Raw genomic sequence first — 18,563 nt, 5'->3', positions numbered from 1 at the left:
CCTCGTTTCCCAGCCTTTAATCTACCGGTGATTAATGTTCACATGTAATTCCCACCCCTCACATGTAATTCCCGCCTTGTATGTATGTTAACCAATCAGCATTAAGTTTCTTTGTGTTTGTATCAACCAATCAGCCACAAGCACACCTGTGGCAATGTTTGTAATATTCAATAAAAGAGAGTTCCCGGGACTTTTCCCGGCAGACGCCTCTCATGACACCCACTGCTCGTCTGTCGTGATTTTCATTCCTACAGTATGACCCTTAATTCCCCTCCAGGACTGTCTTCGCACAACGGCCCTGCCAGGAAGGCCCCCGAAGTACTGCGCATGCGCGATGGAAGGGGACCCCCCTTCTCCCCCCCCCGTTCCCGGGCTCTTCCCACCCCCGCTCCCTCCTCCCCTTCTCCCTGCCCGCCGCTCCCAGACCTGCATGATGGTTTTCCGGATCTTCCACAAGCGGTACGTCTCCTCCTCGTCGTCCATGGCGCCCGGCGAAGCTTCGAAGAACACTGCGCAGGCGCAGTAGGGTTTTAAACGCCCCCCGACAAAACTACGCATGCGCACAGCGCGTCGCCCGGGCGCCGTTCTATGACGGAGAAGGCTCCACGCATGCGCGTAGACTTCTGCCGCTCCTCGCCGAGCGCCCGCAATGGCAGTTCTGCGCACGCGCGATTTTTTTTTTTTTAAAGCTACCATGGGTTTCTCCGGCGCCATACTGCGCAGGCGCCAACGCTTCCGGTTGCCCTGTTGTCGCTATAGCAACGATGGGACCATAGAGATACTACGCAGGGGGGGGGAAAAATGAAGAGTAGTGCTAGGGAGACAAAAGTTGTTGAGCTTTTGTTAACCCTATATATGGCTTAAATGCACAAAACCCCCCAATATATTAGCATTTTTGTTTTTGTTTTCATTTTATATTTTTACTTTTTGGCATTTTTTTCTTTTCTTTCTGGAAGATTTGGCTGTAATGTTTAATTCCTGCCTTCCCTGTCATTTAAAAAATGCAAGAATTTTATTTTTTTTAATTAATAATAATAATAATAATAATAATTTATGCAATATATTAGCTGCAGGGAGATGGAATTGGCAGATGTGCAGATTCTGCTGAGCTACAACTCCCAAGAAAGAGCTACAACTCCCAAGTACAGAAAAAACTACAACTCCCAAGGAAAAAAAAACCCTACAGCTCCCTTTTTTCTCAGGAGGAAAAGCCTCTTCTGATTAGAGGCATTCTTCCAATAATATCTAGTTGCATGCAGGTTCCCCATTGCAGACAAAAGAAGAGGCATTCTCTGCTCTCCGGAAGGTGTTCCCTCCAACATTTTTATTTTTTATTAATTTTCTTTTCTCCCATTTCAAATATACTTCTAACACAACTTACACAACATCTCTCCCTCCCCGATTTTGGACTTCCCTGAACTTCCATTTCTGATTTATTAACCCCATTAATATATTCTGCCATTTTCTACAAATAGCGTATTTTTTCCTTATATTACATTATTTGTTCCCTATCCATCAAGTTGTGAATGTCTATTTAAACCCCGCCATCAGGTCAATATTCTTTCCTTCTGCAGATATAATATAAAAGGTTCCCCTTCTTTTCCAAAATCCCTATTGTCCTTTTCCCGAAGTCTGTCCGTCAGCTTCGCTTTTCTTTCGGGAATTATAGGGACAGAACTACCTGAATTGTATAGAAATTTATTTATGTTTGCGACTTCAGCGGCAAGAAGGTTACTCGCCCCAAAATGGAAAGAAAGAAAGGAAGAATGGATTAAAAAAAAAAACAACTTATGTAATATGCAGAAATGTGTGAAACTTACCGGAAGAATTAAGAAATCCCGATAAACTTTTTATAAAAGAATGGAAATGGTTTATTGAATATTTACAGATAAATTGCAAACGGAGAAAAACATTGGCAGGGTGACTGTAACAACCTGTAGCTTCGTAAGAGTATATATTTAAAGTGGATAATTAATTTGATTTGATTTGATTTTAATTAATTTTTATAATGAAATGTTTCTAGAATGTTGCACTATTTTATTGTTGTTAGCCGCACTGAGCCCAGCTTCAGCTGGGGAGGGCGGGATATAAATAAAATTTATTATGAATAATATTATTAAATCAGCAGATTAAGCGAATTTGCATATGCAGAAGGCATTTTTAAAAATAAATTTAAGGATCCGCGGAAAGGGGGGGGGGAGGAAGTCACACTTTGCAACGTGAAAATGATTGCCAAACGAATGATGAGTATAAATAGAAACTTAAAAAATAAAATGAATAAATGTGCCTTAGTCATGACCATTCATTTCAATGGGCTTACTCTGAGTATGACTAACACCCAGACATCGTAAATATCCATTTGCATGATGCGCAGAGAGGGGGGGGGAGGTAAACAAGCGTGAGCTCATGGGGAAATGAAAATCCAAAAATAATACAGACAATTATGTTAAAGAGCTTAAAATGACGACGGCAAAAACCGGCTCGTCGGCTGATTTAACGGGGCAAGATCCTGCCCTCTTGACTCAGGCATCTCCTTTGCAATCCAAACGCAGTGCTGCAAACAATCTGAAAGCGCATGACTCGTCCCAAAAGAATTCCAGAAATTTTAGCTTACCCCAACTACAATTCCCGGCACCCTGGGCAGAACTACGGTTCCCAGGATTCCCGAGTGGTGGGTAGAATCGTGTGGTTTTTTCCCCCCTTTTCTTTAATATAGAATACAATAGAATTTGTACAGCCTCCGGGTCATGTGGCCAGCAGGACTAAGCCGCTTCTGGCGAACCAGAGCAGCGCACGGAAACGCCGTTTACCTTCCCGCTGGAGCGGTACCTATTTATCTACTTGCACTGGTGTGCTTTCGAACTGCTAGGTTGGCAGGAGCAGGGACCGAGCAACGGGAGCTCACTCCGTCACGGGGATTCGCTGCCGACCTCCTAGGCTCTGTGGTTTAACCCACAGCGCCACCTGTGTCCCTTGACTGTAAATATAAATATCAGTAAATAAGACCCCAGTCCTCATTGGTTTCTGAATAAAGGGCTGGTCTCAAGCAGCAGTGTCGGATACAGAGCCAGATTATGCATGCACTGGCTGGCAGTTGCCCTCTAAGGTTTCAGGCAGGGGGGGTCTCTCTGTCTGCCAGCCCTACCTGGATATTCCCCTGGCGATCAAACCTGCCTTCTGCGTGCAAAAAAGAGATTTTGCGGGAGAAATTGGAGCCGGTCTTGCAAATATTATGCAGATTTGTGGCGGAAGTAAAGAGAGTTTTCCTGTTTGTTTGGCCGGACATTTGCAGACTCAGCAGACTTGACTTGGCCAAGTTATGTATTTAGGCTAGCTCCTCTCCCTCCCAGGAACGGTTAGGAATGATGTCAGGAAATGAATCAGGAATTTAAAAATGCAGGCATGCGCGATGTCTGTAGTCCAAGTACCTGTAATGGTTTTATTTTTTTGTTTTTTTAAAAGAGGGTGCAGAAAAAGGGAAAATGAAATGCGAGAACATTCTCTGGGTGAGGAAAGGCCTTTTTTGTGAGAAGGGTGTGGGTGGGTGTGAATTTTTTATTTTATATATAAAATAAAAATTATTATAAGTAAGATAAAATGATATATGCAGCATATACAGAGAAATGTTGGAGGGGATGGAATAGGACGCCCCTATTTTCAGGGGAGAAACGTTGGAGGGGATGGAATAGGACGTCCCTATTTTCAGGGGAGAAACGTTGGAGGGGATGGAATAGGACGTCCCTATTTTCACAGGAGAAACGTTGGAGGGGATGGAATAGGACGTCCCTATTTTCACGGGAGAAACGTTGGAGGGGATGGAATAGGACGTCCCTATTTTCAGGAGAGAAACGTTGGAGGGGATGGAATAGGACGTCCCTATTTTCAGGAGAGAAACATTGGAGGGGATGGAATAGGACGTCCCTATTTTCAGGGGAGAAACATTGGAGGGGATGGAATAGGACGTCCCTATTTTCAGGGGAGAAACGTTGGAGGGGATGGAATGGGACGTCTCTATTTTCAGGGGAGAAACGTTGGAGGGGACGGAGTTACCTGACCCCCGAGGAGACTTCTGAAAGCAGACCTTTAGGAGACTTCTGAAAGCAGCCTTGTATAGAGAAGTGTTTTTAAATTTAAACATTTTATTATTATTTATACGTTGGAAGCCACCCGGAGTGTCTGGGGCAACCTAGTCGGATGCATGGAGTGCAAAGAATAAAATTATGACAATGATGGAATTGGACGTCAAGCCTAGCTGTTGCGAAACCAAAGCACAGCTGCATCACCTGTTTGTGGGGAACCAACAAAACAGGTCAGAGACGACGATGACACCATTCCACACGGGCAAAACACCACAAGGAAGCCCAAAACAGGCGATGAGATAACCCTTTCCACGCTTGTGCCAAGTACCTTGTCATTTTAAAGAAATGCCACCCGTCTGGTTGTTGTGATGGCAAATCTTCCCAGGTAAGCAGGAGTCAAAACACAAGGAGAAGATGCTTCTAGGATGCTATGAATCCCATAGAACAGAGCAAACCTTTTCAGCAGGGGGCCGGTCCACTGTCCCTCAGACCTTGTGGGGGGCCGGACTATATTTTGAAAGGGGAAAAATGAACGAATTCCTATGCCCCACAAATAACCCAGAGGTGCATTTTAAATGAAAGGACACATTCTACTCATGTAAAAACAGGTCGATTCGCGGACCATCCGCGGGCCGGGTTGAGAAGGCGATTGGGATGGATCCAGCCCCCGGGCCCCATGGAACAGAGGTTTCCAACTTTTTCGGGTCCACAGGTCCCTTGAGCAGCTCTTCTTTGGGGTCCTCCTGACCAGTGGTATAGCGTGGGGGTGCAGGGGGGGCCGGCCGCACCGGGCGCAATATCTGGGGGGGCACTCGCCGCCTCCGCCAAAGAGCCTCGGGCGCAGGCTGTAGCAGAGCCCCATGTCTCGCGGAACCGACGAGCTGTGCGCGCGTCTGGGCTGAAGGCGTCCGGCAGGCAGCAGCTCCCCGCGCGCCAGGCAGCCCCTCCTCACAGCCCCGCGGCGGCTGCTGCTGCAGCTTCTGAGCCATGTTGCATTTTCCTCGCCTCTCTGCCCTAATCCTCCTCCGGGCAAGCGGCGTCGTTTGGGCGGCAGCGCCAGCGGCAACTCGCCTCAGATCACCTGACACGGACCCGCCGCCGCCGCCGTGGCTACCTTACCGTAAATACCCCAGCCCAGGCAGCAGCAAGAAGAAGCTGGCAGCGGCGGCAGGTTAGGGGTTAGGGGCGCAAATTACTTGCCTTGCCCCGGGTGCTGACAACCCACGCTAGCCGCTGGTCCGCAGAAAACCTGGCTGCTGTTTACTCCGATCCAGTGCTGAACTGCAGCCCTTTATTTTGTTTGCCAACAAGGAGGAACATGGACCCCTCTTGGCTGATATATTGACTCTGAATCCTAGAATCATAGCTATGGGAGGGACACCCAGGGGTTCTGTAGTCCAACCCTCAGCTGGTCTCTGAGCTGCCCCAAAGAGGGGTGCCTCTTCACATTGCCCCACAGGGGCTTAGGAAGCAGCCCCTGCCCGGCCCCAGAGGCACAATTCGACTGCGGAGCTTGTAGCCAGGGCTGCTGCAACAAACAGCTGTGCAAGACTTTGGGAGGCAGAGATGCAAGAAGGCATCTGAGGAGGGAGCAAAGGAAAGAGGGACAGAGGCCAGTGTTGCCCACGGGACCCCTGACCACCCTTCTCAGCATCCCAGGGTCCACAACAAGGGCCATCTTAAGTATATCCATATAGTTCAAGCTCTGGTTTTCCCAGTAGTGATGTATGGAAGTGAGAGCTGGACCATCAAGAAGGCTGATCGCCGAAGAATGGATGCTTTTGAATTCTGGTGCTGGAGGAGACTCTGGAGAGTCCCATGGACTGCAAGAAGATCCAACCTCTCCATTCTGAAGGAAGTCAGCCCTGAGTGCTCACTGGAAGGACAGATCCTGAAGCTGAGGCTCCAAGACTTTGGCCACCTCATGAGAAGAGAAGACTCCGTGGAAAAGACCCTGATGTTGGGAAAGATGGAGGGCACAAGGAGAAGGGGACGACGGAGGACGAGATGGTGGGACAGTGTTCTCGAAGCTATGAACATGAGTCTGACCAAACTGCGGGAGGCAGTGGAAGACAGGAGGGCCTGACGTGCTCTGGTCCAGGGGGTCATGAAGACACGGACACGACTAAACAACAACATTTATGTGAGATTCCTGCAGCACCATTGCCTATACAGTGGTACCTCGGGTTACATACACTTCAGGTTACAGACTCCGCTAACCCAGAAATAGTGCTTCAGGTTAAGAACTTTGCTTCAGGATAAGAACAGAAATCGGGCTCCGGCGGCGCAGCCCCGTTAGCTAAAGTGGTGCATCAGGTTAAGAACAGTTTCAGGTTAAGAACGGACCTCTGGAACGAATTAAGGACTTAACCCGAGGTACCACTGTATCTGTCCCCAGGTTTCCACCTCCCAGAAATGTTTGCAAAAGAAAGCAGGGCAACTATTTCCTCCCAGGGCGGTGCTTTCTCACCGTTTTGAGAGCAAACGGGTTCGGCGTGGCCTCAAATGACGCAGGAGACTGGAACAGCCGCATTCCCCGCAGGCCGGGGTTTTTGGGAAAGAGAATTTGGGTCATTGCCGAGCTTGGAGGAGCAGCAAAAACTGTCAGTGGAACGTGTGTCGCTAGCCATCCTTCTGCAAGATGGTCTAACCCTACAGGGCTGTATCCTAATTTGCATGGCGTTGGCAACATCACACCCAGGGCTTAGGTTTGATGAGGCCCTCAGCTCCTGAATGTAATGGGGCTCTTTCTATGTCCAGCTGTCCTTTGTCAACAACAAATTGTCGCTGTTTTTTTGTGTTGAATACATGCTATATGGCCATTGATGGACCTAATAGGTGTTGCTGTTGTTTAGTCGTTTAGTGGTGTCTGACTCTTTGTGACCCCCTGGACCAGAGCACGCCAGGCCCTCCTGTCTTCCACTGCCTCCCGCAGTTTGGTCAAACTCATGTTCATAGCTTCGAGAACACTGTCCCACCATCTCGTCCTCTGTCGTCCCCTTCTCCTTGCGCCCTCCATCTTTCCCAACATCAGGGTCTTTTCCAGGGAGTCTTCTCTTCTCCTGAGGTGGCCAAAGTCCTGGAGCCTCAGCTTCACGATCTGTCCTTCCAGTGAGCACTCAGGGCTGATTTCCTTCAGAATGGAGAGGTTGGATCTTCTTGCAGTCCATGGGACTCTCAAGAGTCTCCTCCAGCACCAGAATTCAAAAGCATCCATTCTTCGGCGATCAGCCTTCTTGATGGACCAGCTCTCACTTCCATACATCACTACTGGGAAAACAAGAGCTTTAACTATACAGACCTTTGTTGGCAAGGAGATGTCTCTGCTTTTTAAGCTAACAGGTATCTCAAGCCATTTGCCCATGTTGCCGTGCAACCAGTCATGCAGAATGTAGGCACCCTATATATAGAAAGGAGCAAACCAGTGATATTTTAGGGAGCAGGCGAGCAGGCAGGGCCCATGACTTACATCTTAGGAACCTACACAACACAAAACACTGTTGCTGTATGTAGGTTTTGTTTTGTTATCTTATATTTTGGAAATGTACATCCAGGTTTTTTCCTTTAAAGTTTTTTTGGGGCCCCAAGAGAGCGGGACCCTAAGCTATAGCTTGTTTAGCTTATAGGTGAATCTGGCACTAAGGGACGCGGGTGGCGCTATGGGTTAAACCACTGAGCCTAGGATATGCCAATCGGATGGTCGGTGGTTCGAATCCCCGCAATGACGCGGTGAGCTCCCGTTGCTCGGTCCCTGCTCCCGCCAACCTAGCAGTTCGAAAGCACACCAGTGCAAGTAGATAAATAGGTACGGCTCCAGCGTGAAGGTAAACGGCGTTCCCGTGCACTGCTCTGGTTCGCCAGAAGAGGCTCAGTCATGCTGGCCACATGACCCGGAAGCTGTATGCCGGCTCCCTCGGCCAGTAAAGTGAGATGAGCGCCGCAACCCCAGAGTCGGCCACAACTGGACCTAATGGTCAGGGGTCCCTTTACCTTTAAGCTGATGGACTAAGCCTTGCCAACCCCTGATCTATCTCATCTTCTGCAGGACTAGCGCAAGGCCACTGATGTCCTGTTGTTAGAAACAAGCAGTCTTTCATTCCCCTGAAATTTGATCCAATGCAGGTAACTCGCAGCTTTTGCGGGGATTAGATCAATGGGAGCATATTAGAGCTTTTGAACTTCCATCCCGAAGTCCGGGAAGCAAGGAAAAATCTACGTTTTAAAATACAAACATGCAAACAGCTGATAGTCTGTACCTTTTGATCATGAACCCGATTTGAAATGGGTTTTGAATTGTTTCGATCGCAACTGCATATATATGTACCGTATTTTTTGCTCAATAAGACTCACTTTTTCCCTCCTAAAAAGTAAGGGGAAATGTGTGTGCGTCTTACGGAGGGAATGCAGGCTGCGCAGCTATCCCAGAAGCCAGAACAGCAAGAGGGATCGCTGCTTTCACTGCACAGCGATCCCTCTTGCTGTTCTGGCTTCTGAGATGCAGAATATTTTTTTTCTTGTTTTCCTCCTCCAAAAATTAGGTGCGCCTTGTGGTCGGGTGCGTCTTATAGAGCGAAAAATATGGGTATATGTGTGTGCATGTGTTCTTAACATAAACCTTTGCCTATTCATTTTGCATGTGTGTGTCAGCCTTGCTGAACCAAAACAGGATGGGATTTGCAAAGCGCCGTCCGGTGCCAAAGGCACAGAACATCTGGCCAACTCCAAAACAGATTTATGAATGGGGAATAAAATTCCATTCACAGCCACACCTTAGCTCCGCCTTGAAGGTTCGGCGATTGGCTGTCGGGGGGCAGGCCCAGCCAATGCCGGGCTTCCTGGTCAGAAGGAGGGAATGTACGGCTGGAATTCTTGTCAATGAGAGAGCTGTTTGGGTTCATGCGAGGCTGGCACACACCTCTCTCTCCTGTCAAAGCTAGATTCTCCCGGGAGCTTTGGCAAAGCGAGAATAAATCGAAAGAGGAGCAGCAAGCTTCCGAGTTGGGGATTCTGGAAGGCGCGGCAAGGCGCTAGACCTCAAGGAAACCACTGCCAGCTTCAGGTCTGCTGCTGAATCCTCTGATCTGGACCAGTGAAACAACAGTAGAATCACAGATTTGCGGAGTTGGAAGGAGGGATCTCCAAATATCATCTAGTCCAACCCGCTACGAGTGCCATGACGCCGTTCGTAGGATGTTGACTGCGCCCAACAGTGACCCACGGGACCTCGGACCTCGCCGCCGAATCCTTGCCGGGCAGCCTTCTGAAGCCCCATGGTTGCCATTGCCCGAGAGCTGGGCAAAATTTTCTGGCATGGGTCACCAGGACCCACTGACTGCCCACGCCGCCTGGTGTTTTTTGCTGCTGGTCTGGCTTGCCAACTCCGCCCTGGGGCACGGAGACACGGCTTTGCAGCCGCACGGCAGGTATTGGTGGCCGAGGGGGGGCAGGCCCGCCCGCAGCTACCCCCACCTCCAGGGCGACGCGCGACAGAGGCGACTCTACTCGTCCACCCACTACTTCCTGCGCATCGGTGGGGACGGCAACGTCGACGGCACGCGGCGGGTCGAGTGTCCAGACAGTAAGTCTCCCTTGCATTCAATGTTTTAAGCTTCTGTTGTTGTTGTTGTTGAGTCGTTTTGTCGTGTCCGCCTCTTTGTGACCCCCTGGACCAGAGCACACCAGGCCCTCCTGTCTTCCACTGCCTCCCGCAGTTTGGTCAAACTCATGTTCATAGCTTCGAGAACACTGTCCCACCATCTCGTCCTCTGTCATCCCCTTCTCCTTGCGCCCTCCATCTTTCCCAACATCAGGGTCTTTTCCAGGGAGTCTTCTCTTCTCAGGAGGTGGCCAAAGTCTTGGAGCCTCAGCTTCAGGATCTGTCCTTCCAGTGAGCACTCAGGGCTGATTTCCTTCCGAATGGAGAGTTTTCATCTTCTTGCAGTCCATGGGACTCTCAAGAGTCTCCTCCAGCACCAGAATTCAAAAGCATCCATTCTTCGGCAATCAGCCTTCTTAATGGTCCAGCTCTCACTTCCATACATCACTACTGGGAAAACCAGAGCTCGAACTATACAGAACTTTGTCAGCAAGGTGATGTCTCTGCTTTTTAAGATGCTGTCATTGCTTTTCTCCGAAGAATCAGGCCTCTTTTAATTTCGTGGCTGCTGTCACCATCTGAAGTGATCATGGAGCCCAAGAAAGTAAAATCTCTCCGCTTGCCGGTTCCTCCTCCAGGTGGATCACGTTTGGTCAAAACTCTCCACTATGACCTGTTCATCTTGGGTGCCCTGCTCGGCATAGTTCATAGCTTCTCTGATTTATTCAAGCCCCTTCGCCACGGCAAGGCAGGGATCCATGAAGGGGAAGCAGGCTTTTAGTCCTCATTAAAGCAGAAAGGTGCACTAGCGGCCCCAACAATTCAAGCCTTGGGAGGAAAGAGTCAGGGACGTTTGAGGGAAACTTTGGATTTTGCCTGCCTCTCCTCCTCCCTGGGAGTTGTAGTTTAGCAGCGCCCGGTGCACTAGACGTTCCCAACACCAGCTTTAGGAGAGCAGAATCCTAATTTCAGTGATGCTTCTGAATCGTGGCTGCCGAAACCAAAGGAGACTGATCTTGTGTTCGAATCCTAACAAGTTTCCTGCTTTGAGAACAGGGCTAGTTGAGTCTGATGTTCCTCACTGGTGAAGCAAAGCTAGCATCCTAAATCAATGGAGTAAGCTCCGTTGGGGTTCAATTCCGAGTCGACACCGTTAGCAAATGCACTCTGAACGGGCGAAACTTCCAGTTGCCAAATCAGTTTAGTGTCGGTTTTTACGGATAAGGAAGTTGCAGAAGTCCTGGCGGTTGTGCAGAGATGTGTGACTGATTATTCAGAGTTTGTTTGTTTTTTAAAAAATTGCAGTCTGTATGACCTCAGAGGTCCTCTCATCACAGCAACTGAGTTTTTTCATGCTTCAGAGAGAGCACAGAATCCAAAACTGTGTTGGGGGACAGACTTACCATACTTTTCGCTCTATAAGACGCACCAGACCACAAGACGCACCTAGTTTTTGGAGGAGGAAAACAAGAAAAAAAAATATTCTGAATCTCAGAAGCCAGAACAGCAAGAGGGATCGCTGCGCAGCGAAAGCAGCAATCCCTCTTGCTGTTCTGGCGTCTGGGATAGCTGCGCAGCCTGCATTCGCTCCATAAGACGCACACACATTTCCCCTTACATTTCAGGAGGGAAAAAGTGAGTCTTATAGAGCAAAAAATACGGTAAGCTCCAAGTTGTAGGTCAAAGCTCTCAGTTCCCAAAGGGCCTGAGTTGTTGTGATTAAACCCCAGTTTTTCTGTAAGATCCTGGCCCCTTCGCCTGCAATCGCAACCAGGGCTAACGATCAATATATTGTCCGCAACCGGTTTGAGGTCCCTGTTGTGCTATTGGTTCCATCATTTCTGACCTGCCAATATATTGCAAATTGTTATACGTGTGCGCGAAAGATTCATGAAAACCGTGAAGCCAGCCAACGCATCTACGAAGCTCACTCCTTATTCCAGATGTCGCGATATATCGGTATATCGCCGCGTTCAGCCGGGGATAGATCACAAATCTGAAAACCTGATTATCGCCCAGCCCTAATCACAACCGGAGGCGTCAAACTCTGCTTCTCTGCCACGAGAAATAAACGCAAAGCAGGGGAGTTTTGTTTTTTAATTGCATTTATTTCCCACCTTTTCCCGTACGGAGCTCAAGGCAACATAGCTGGTCCCTCCCCCCCCCCCCATTTTATCTCCCAAACAACCCTTCGAGGTAGTTCAGGCTGAGAGAGACCGCGGTTGGCCCATGGTCACCCAGGAAAGTGGGAATTTGAACCCAGGTCCTTTCCCAACTGTCTAACCACTACACCACGCTGCCTCTCCGAGGCATCCCTCACTAGTGTTCACCTGCAAGAATCTGCGTGCATTTTTAGGGGGTTAATAAGTCTCGCTTTTTTGTCGGTTGCCTACAAGATGACGATGCTTTGAGAAAGGACAGCACTGCCACAGCCGTTAATGACAACTTTGCAACAATGCATCATCATTGACAACAACAACTTTGCAGCAATGATAACATCCTCCTAAAGCTGTCCTCAGAGTAAGGTACAGTGGTACCTCGCAAGACGAAATTAATTCGTTCTGCGAGTTTTTTCATCTTGCGAAGCACGGATTCCCTGGGTATTAACGGTTTTAAGAAAAAGGAAACAAACTTGCAAGACGTTTTCGTCTTGCGAAGCAAGCCCCTAGGGAAATTCATCTTGCAAAACAACTCAAAAAACAAAAAACTCTTTCGTCTTGCGAGTTTTTCGTCTTACGAGGCATTCGTCTTGCGAGGTACCACTGTAAAGGTAAAGGGACCCCTGACCATTAGGTCCAGTCATGACCGACTCTGGGGTTGCGGAGCTCTTCTCGCTTTACTGGCCGAGGGAGCCGGCGTACAGCTTCCGGGTCATGTGGCCAGCAGGACTGAGCCACTTCTGGCGAACCAGAGCAGCGCACGGAAACGCGGTTTACCTTCCCACTGGAGCGGTACCTATTTATCTACATGCACTTTGGTTGCACTGTTAGGTTGGCAGGAGCAGGGACCGAGCAACAGCTTACCCTGTCGCGGGGATTCAAACCCTCGACCTTCTGATTGGCAAGTCCTAGGCTCTGTGGTTTAACCCACAGCACCACCCGCGTCCTAATCATGAATATACCATACCAATTTTTTTTTTTTGCACTGTGTTGGGTTAAACTGCTTGCCAGAATATGACCATTAGGTATAACTGCAAACAAAAAATATGTGTTTTTATTGGGATGAATTCAAACCAAAACGCCGAAGGATATTTTAAAAATAAAGCCACAAATCGTTGCGGTTCGAAGAGAAGAAAAGTTAGGAACGGAGAGAAAACGAAACAGATGTTTCCTTCGGTCTCTTCACTCTGGGGCTCTTCTGGAAAGGGAAAATGAGAAAGGTCCCTGGCATACCTCACTGGATTGTCGTAGACAAGGAGAAGGGATTTAAGTGCAATTTTTAAGAAATGGAAATAAATTAAGGGCTTTTCCCCGTCTCTTCCAGATATCGTGGAGATCCGATCTGTGCGTGCGGGGATCGTGGCCATCCGGTCAGTCCACAGCAGGTTCTACTTAGCGATGAACAGAAAGGGGAAGCTCTACGGCACGGTAAATACGCAAGGCAGCGTCTCCTGCAAAACAGCGCCCTGCTGTCAATCAGCTGCTGTCACCCTGATGGGCGGGTGACACCAGTTGACGCGATGGGGCGAGATTTAGCTCTGCAGAGTCCTGCCCCCATCCGCAATGGGTCAACCGGGGGAAGCCATGTATTATTATTATTATTATTATTATTAATAATAATAATAATAATAATTTATCATTTATATCCCGCCCATCTGGCTGAGTCTCCCCAGCCACTCTGGGCGGCTCCCAATCACGTTAAAAACAATACAGCATTAAATATTAAATATTAAATATTAAAAACTTCCCTAAACAGGGCTGCCTTCAGATGTCTTTTAAAGATAGGATAACTGCTTATTTCCTTGACATCTGAAGGGAGGGCGTTCCACAGGGCGGGTGCCACCACCGAGAAGGCCCTCCACCTGGTTCCCTGTAACCTCACTTCTCTTTTTTTTATTATTAATTTTTTAAGAAAGTTTTTCTTTTACAAATTTAAATAACACATCATATCCAATATAATACAAAATTCTTTTAGACTTCCTCCAGCTTCCTCCACAATCCTCATAATTTTAAATTTGGTTCACATTTCCTTTATAATTGTATTGCCAGTTAATAAATCTTTACAGCTCTTTTCCCACTTACAATACCCTTTCTCCTCACAAAGCCTCTTTAAATCCAACTAGCGTTGTCTGTTCATCACAAATATTTTCCAGATAAATCGTAAACTTTCTCCAGTCCTGTGTGAACTTGTGATCTTTTTGGTATCTAATTTTTCCTGTCAGTTTATCTAATTCAGCAAAGTCCATCAGTTTCCGTCTCCATTCTTCCAATGTTGGTAATTCTTCTTGTTTCCATTTTTGAGCCATTAAAATTCTTGCCGCAGTCACTGCATATTGAAAAAGTTTATAATCACTTCTATTGATTTCTCTTCCTGTAATTCCTAACAAAAAGGCTTCTGGTTTCTTCACAAACGTATATTTGAACATCTTTTTCAACTCATTATATATCATTTCCCAGAAGCCTTTTACTTTCTTACACTCCCACCACATATGATAAAACGACCCTTCCCTTTCCTTACATTTCCAACATTTATTACATATCTTATACATTTTTGCTAGTTTAACGGGAGTGATGTACCATCTATATCCCTGTAACCTCACTTCTCGCAATGAGGGAACTGCCAGAAGGCCCTCGGAGCTGGACCTTAGTGTCTGGGCTGGATGATGGGGGTGGAGATGCTCCTTCAGGTCTACTGGGCCGTTTAGGGCTTTGAAGGTCAGCACCAACACTTTGAATTGTACTCGGAAACGTCCTGGGAGCCAATGCAGATCTCTCAGGACCGGTGTTATGTGGTCCCGGCGGCCGCTCCCAGTCCCCAGTCTGGCTGTCACATTCTGGATTAGTTGTGGTTTCTGGGTCACCTTCAAAGGCAGCCCCACGGAGAGCACATTGCAGTAGTCCAAGCGGGAGATAACCAGAGCATGCACCACTCTGGCCAGACAGTCTGCAGGCAGGGAGGGTCTCATCCTGCGTACCAGATGGAGCCGCCCTGGACACAGAATTGACCTGCGCCTCCATGGACAGCTGTGAGTCCAAAATGACCCCCAGGCTGCGCACCTGGTCCTTCAGGGGCACAGTGACCCCATTCAGGACCAGGGAGTCCCTTGATGTCAGATGATTTGATAGCTGATTGGCCTTGCTCACCTGTCATGGTTGTGATTAGAAAGATTAGAAAGAGATAGGAGACCTGTCCCGCTGTGCCAAAAAGTTCCCCCAAAGACTGGTAGGCTCTGGGGCAGAGGCTGAACCCGGAAAGGTTTTGCATGCTCGGCCGTTGACGACTCACAGCCCTTCCCTGAGAATTTGGGCACATAACCCAAACTGGAAGCAAGACCCTAGTCCTCATGGATCCATTTCAAAGCCGGTTTCGTAGGAACTGCTAAACGACAAGGAGGCGTCTGCCTCAGCATTGTGCAAGCTGCAGCTGTTTGGGGGAAAGCCCAGATGTCAGGGATTAAAAGGGGGGGGTCTCTTCTGCATGAAAGCAGTGACGGATTTAGGTATAAACTAAACAAGCTCTGGGACGCAGGTGGCGCTGTGCGTTAAACCACAGAGCCTAGGACTTGCCGATCGGAAGGTCGGCGGTTCGATTCCCCGCAATGATGGGGTGAGCTCCCGTTGCTCGGTCCCTGCTCCTGCCAACCCAGCAGTTCGAAAGCACGTCAAAGTGCAAGTAGATAAATAGGTACCACTCCGGTGGGAAGGTAAACGGCATTTCCGTGCGCTGCTCTGGTTCGCAAGAAGCGGCTTAGTCCTACTGGCCACATGACCCGGAAGCTGGACGCCGGCTCCCTCGGCCAATAAAGCGAGATGAGCGCCGCAACCCGAGTCAGTCACGACTGGACCTAACGGTCAGGGGTCCCTTTAACTTCAAACAAGCTCTAGCTTAGGGCCCCACTCTCTTGCTCTGGCGAACCAGAGCAGCGCACGGAAACGCCGTTTACCTTCCCGCCGGAGGAGTACCAATTTATCTACAGTGGTGCCTCGCAAGACGAAAATAATCCATTCCGCGAGTCTCTTCGTCTAGCGGTTTTTTTCGTCTTGCGAAGCACGGCCATTAGTGGCTTAGCGGATTAGTGCTATTAGCGGCTTAGCGGCTATTAGCGGCTTAGAAAAGGGGGGGGAGGGAAAAACTCGCAAGAACACGCAAGACATTTTCGTCTTGCAAAGCAAGCCCATAGGGAAATTCGTCTTGCGAAGCACCTCAAAAAATGGAAAACCCTTTCGTCTAGCGAGTTTTCCGTCTTGCGAGGCGTTCGTCTTGCGGGGCACCACTGTACTTACATTTTGACGTGCTTTCGAACTGCTAGGTTGGCAGGAGCAGGGACCGAGCAACGGGAGCTCACCCCGTCATTGCAGGGATTCAAACCGCCGACCTTCTGATCGGCAAGTCCTAGGTTCTGTGGTTTAACCCACTGTGCCACCCGGGTCCATAGCATATATTCAACACATAGCATATATTCAACACAAAAAAAGAGCAGCGATTTGTTGTTGACAAAGGACAGCTGGACATATAAAGGGCCCCATTACCTTCAGGAGCTGAGGGCCTCATCAAACCTAAATTGGCCCTGCTTGCAAAGGCAGGTGTCTTAATGTCCGAGTTGTGGCTGTTTCGCCGAAACCAACCTCCGCCTCCTTTTCTCTCTGCAGAAAGCGTACACCCCCAGCTGCAACTTCGTGGAGCGGATCGAGGAGAACGGCTATAACACTTATGCTTCCTTGCTCTGGCACCATGAGGGGCGCCCCATGTTCCTGTCCCTCAACGCCAAGGGCGTTCCGCGAAAGGGGCCAAAGACCCGGAGACAGCACCTCTCAGCACACTTTCTGCCCATGTTGGTCTCCTGACGGAGAGGTTGCAACAAACCACGGACTCGTATTGCTTATCAAACGCCTTCTTATATCGAGTATTTAAAAACAACAACAACGTTCGGGTGGGAGGGGGGTTATTTATTACTTTTGTACAAAAAATAAAGACATGCCGGCGTTCGACGCCGGAATGAAAAATCCCAGGAGGTTTGTTGGCATCGCCTTTGGCGCCGTTTTCGGAAGCTCAGCCAGGACCAAGTCCTTGCAGGTCCACCAGAATGTTTTGGGGAAAGGTGCTGCAAGACTTTGGATGGAGGGCCTAAGGGACTATCGCGGGATCACCCAACCTCTGTTTAAAAACCTTCCATTATATGGTCCGAATTCCGTATAGTGGTGCCCCGCAAGACGAACGCCTCGCAAGACGGAAAACCCGCTAGACGAAAGGGTTTTCCATTTTGGAGGCGCTTCGCAAAACGAATTTCCCTATGGGCTTGCTTCGCAGGACGAAATGTCTTGTGAGTTCCTGCGGGTTCCCCCCTTTTCCTAAGCCGCTAAGCCGCTTATCAGCTGATCCGCTAAAAGCCGCTAAACCGCTAATAGCGCTAATCCGCTAAGCTGTCAATGGGCTTGCTTCGGAAGATGAAAAAAACGCTATACGAAGAGCCTCACGGAACGGATTAATTTCGTCTTGCAAGGCACCATTGTATTGTGATATCGGTTTCATACTTTTCAAGCTGGCAATATATAGTCGAACGCCGGCTCCTGAATGCCTCTGTTTCGGAACGTTTTGGCTCCCGGACGCCAAAAACCCGGAAGTACCGTATTTTTTGCTCAATAAGACTCACTTTTTCCCTTCTAAAAAGTAAGTGGAAATGTGTGTGCGTCTTATGGAGCGAATGCAGGCTGCGCAGCTATCCCAGAAGCCAGAACTGCAAGAGGGATCGCTGCTTTCGCTGCGCAGCGATACCTCTTGTTGTTCTGGCTTCTGAGATGCAGAATATTTTTTTTTCTTGTTTTCCTCCTCCAAAAACTAGGTGCGTCTTGCGGTCTGGTGCGTCTTATAGAGCAAAAAATACGTTAAATGCTTCAGTTTTCAAACGTTTTTCGGAAGCCGAACGTCCAGCGAGGCTTCTGATTGAGAGCAAGAAACTTGCAACCGATCGGAAGCCGCGCTTCGGTCATCCAACCGAACGGGCTTCTGGAACGGAACAACTGAGGTTTGACTGTATCGCAAAACCTGATGTGTTTTTGTGCGCTGTGCAAAAATCACAATGTATTGGGGGGGAACCTTTGAAGCCAGTCAATCCTTCTCCCGATTCCTGCAGCCCCTGTTGCCGGCTCAACTCCCCCCACCCAGCCTCTTGCATGGGGCAGCGAATCGCAAGAGGAGCACTGGCAAAAATCACAATGCAGGGAAAACCGTGAAGCCAGCTGATTCCTTTACATAGGTAAAGGTAAAGGGACCCCTGACCATTAGGTCCAGTCGTGGCCGACTCTGGGGTTGCGGAGCTCATCTCGCTTTATTGGCCGAGGGAGCCAGCGTACAGCTTCCGGGTCATGTGGCCAGCAGGACTAAGCCGCTTCTGGCCAACCAGAGCAGCACACGGAAATGCCGTTTGCCTTCCCGCCGGAGCGGTACCTATTGATCTACTTGCACTTTGACGTGCTTTTGAACGGCTAGGTTGGCAGGAGCAGGGACCGAGCAACGGGAGCTCACCCCGTCATTGCGGGGATTCAAACCGCCGACCTTCTGATCGGCAAGTCCTAGGCTCTGTGGTTTAACCCACAGCGCCACCTGTGTCCCTTCCTTTACATAGCTCTGCCCTTATTTCAGACATCGTGACATATCGGTTTCTGTTGGTTCGGGTCTTCCCCTCCGGAGCAGGAGGGAAAAAACCTGGCTCTATCTCCCACAGGGGAGGG

At 49.0% G+C, this 18,563-nt stretch overlaps 2 protein-coding genes and 1 long non-coding RNA gene across 4 annotated transcripts in view; 2 read left to right on the top strand and 1 right to left on the bottom strand.

Annotated features, from left to right (window-relative positions):
- POLR2E (RNA polymerase II, I and III subunit E) overlaps nt 1–570 on the bottom strand; it is a 97,305-nt gene extending 96,735 nt beyond the window's left edge. For both annotated transcript variants that reach the window (XM_081846455.1, XM_081846456.1), the window contains exon 1: nt 427–570. In XM_081846455.1, coding sequence (XP_081702581.1) covers nt 427–558 — 132 coding nt within the window. In that variant the 5' untranslated portion in view covers nt 559–570. The remainder of the gene's footprint in view (nt 1–426) is intronic.
- Nucleotides 1–18,563, top strand: part of LOC309333100 — a 136,407-nt gene that overhangs the window by 115,346 nt on the left and 2,498 nt on the right. The gene's annotated exons all lie outside the window — the stretch shown is intronic.
- Nucleotides 8,153–17,004, top strand: FGF22 (fibroblast growth factor 22). The gene is made up of 3 exons (XM_081846460.1): nt 8,153–9,657; nt 13,159–13,262; nt 16,485–17,004. The coding sequence occupies exons 1-3, from the start codon at nt 9,270–9,272 to the stop codon at nt 16,677–16,679; spliced, it is 687 nt and encodes a 228-aa protein (XP_081702586.1). The 5' UTR covers nt 8,153–9,269; the 3' UTR covers nt 16,680–17,004.

Source organism: Podarcis erhardii (genome assembly GCF_964252035.2).
Source record: "Podarcis erhardii genome assembly, chromosome: 18".
Taxonomy (NCBI): Eukaryota; Metazoa; Chordata; class Lepidosauria; order Squamata; family Lacertidae; genus Podarcis; species Podarcis erhardii.
Note: the sequence above shows the minus strand (reverse complement) of the source record. Positions and strands in the feature narration are given on the sequence as shown.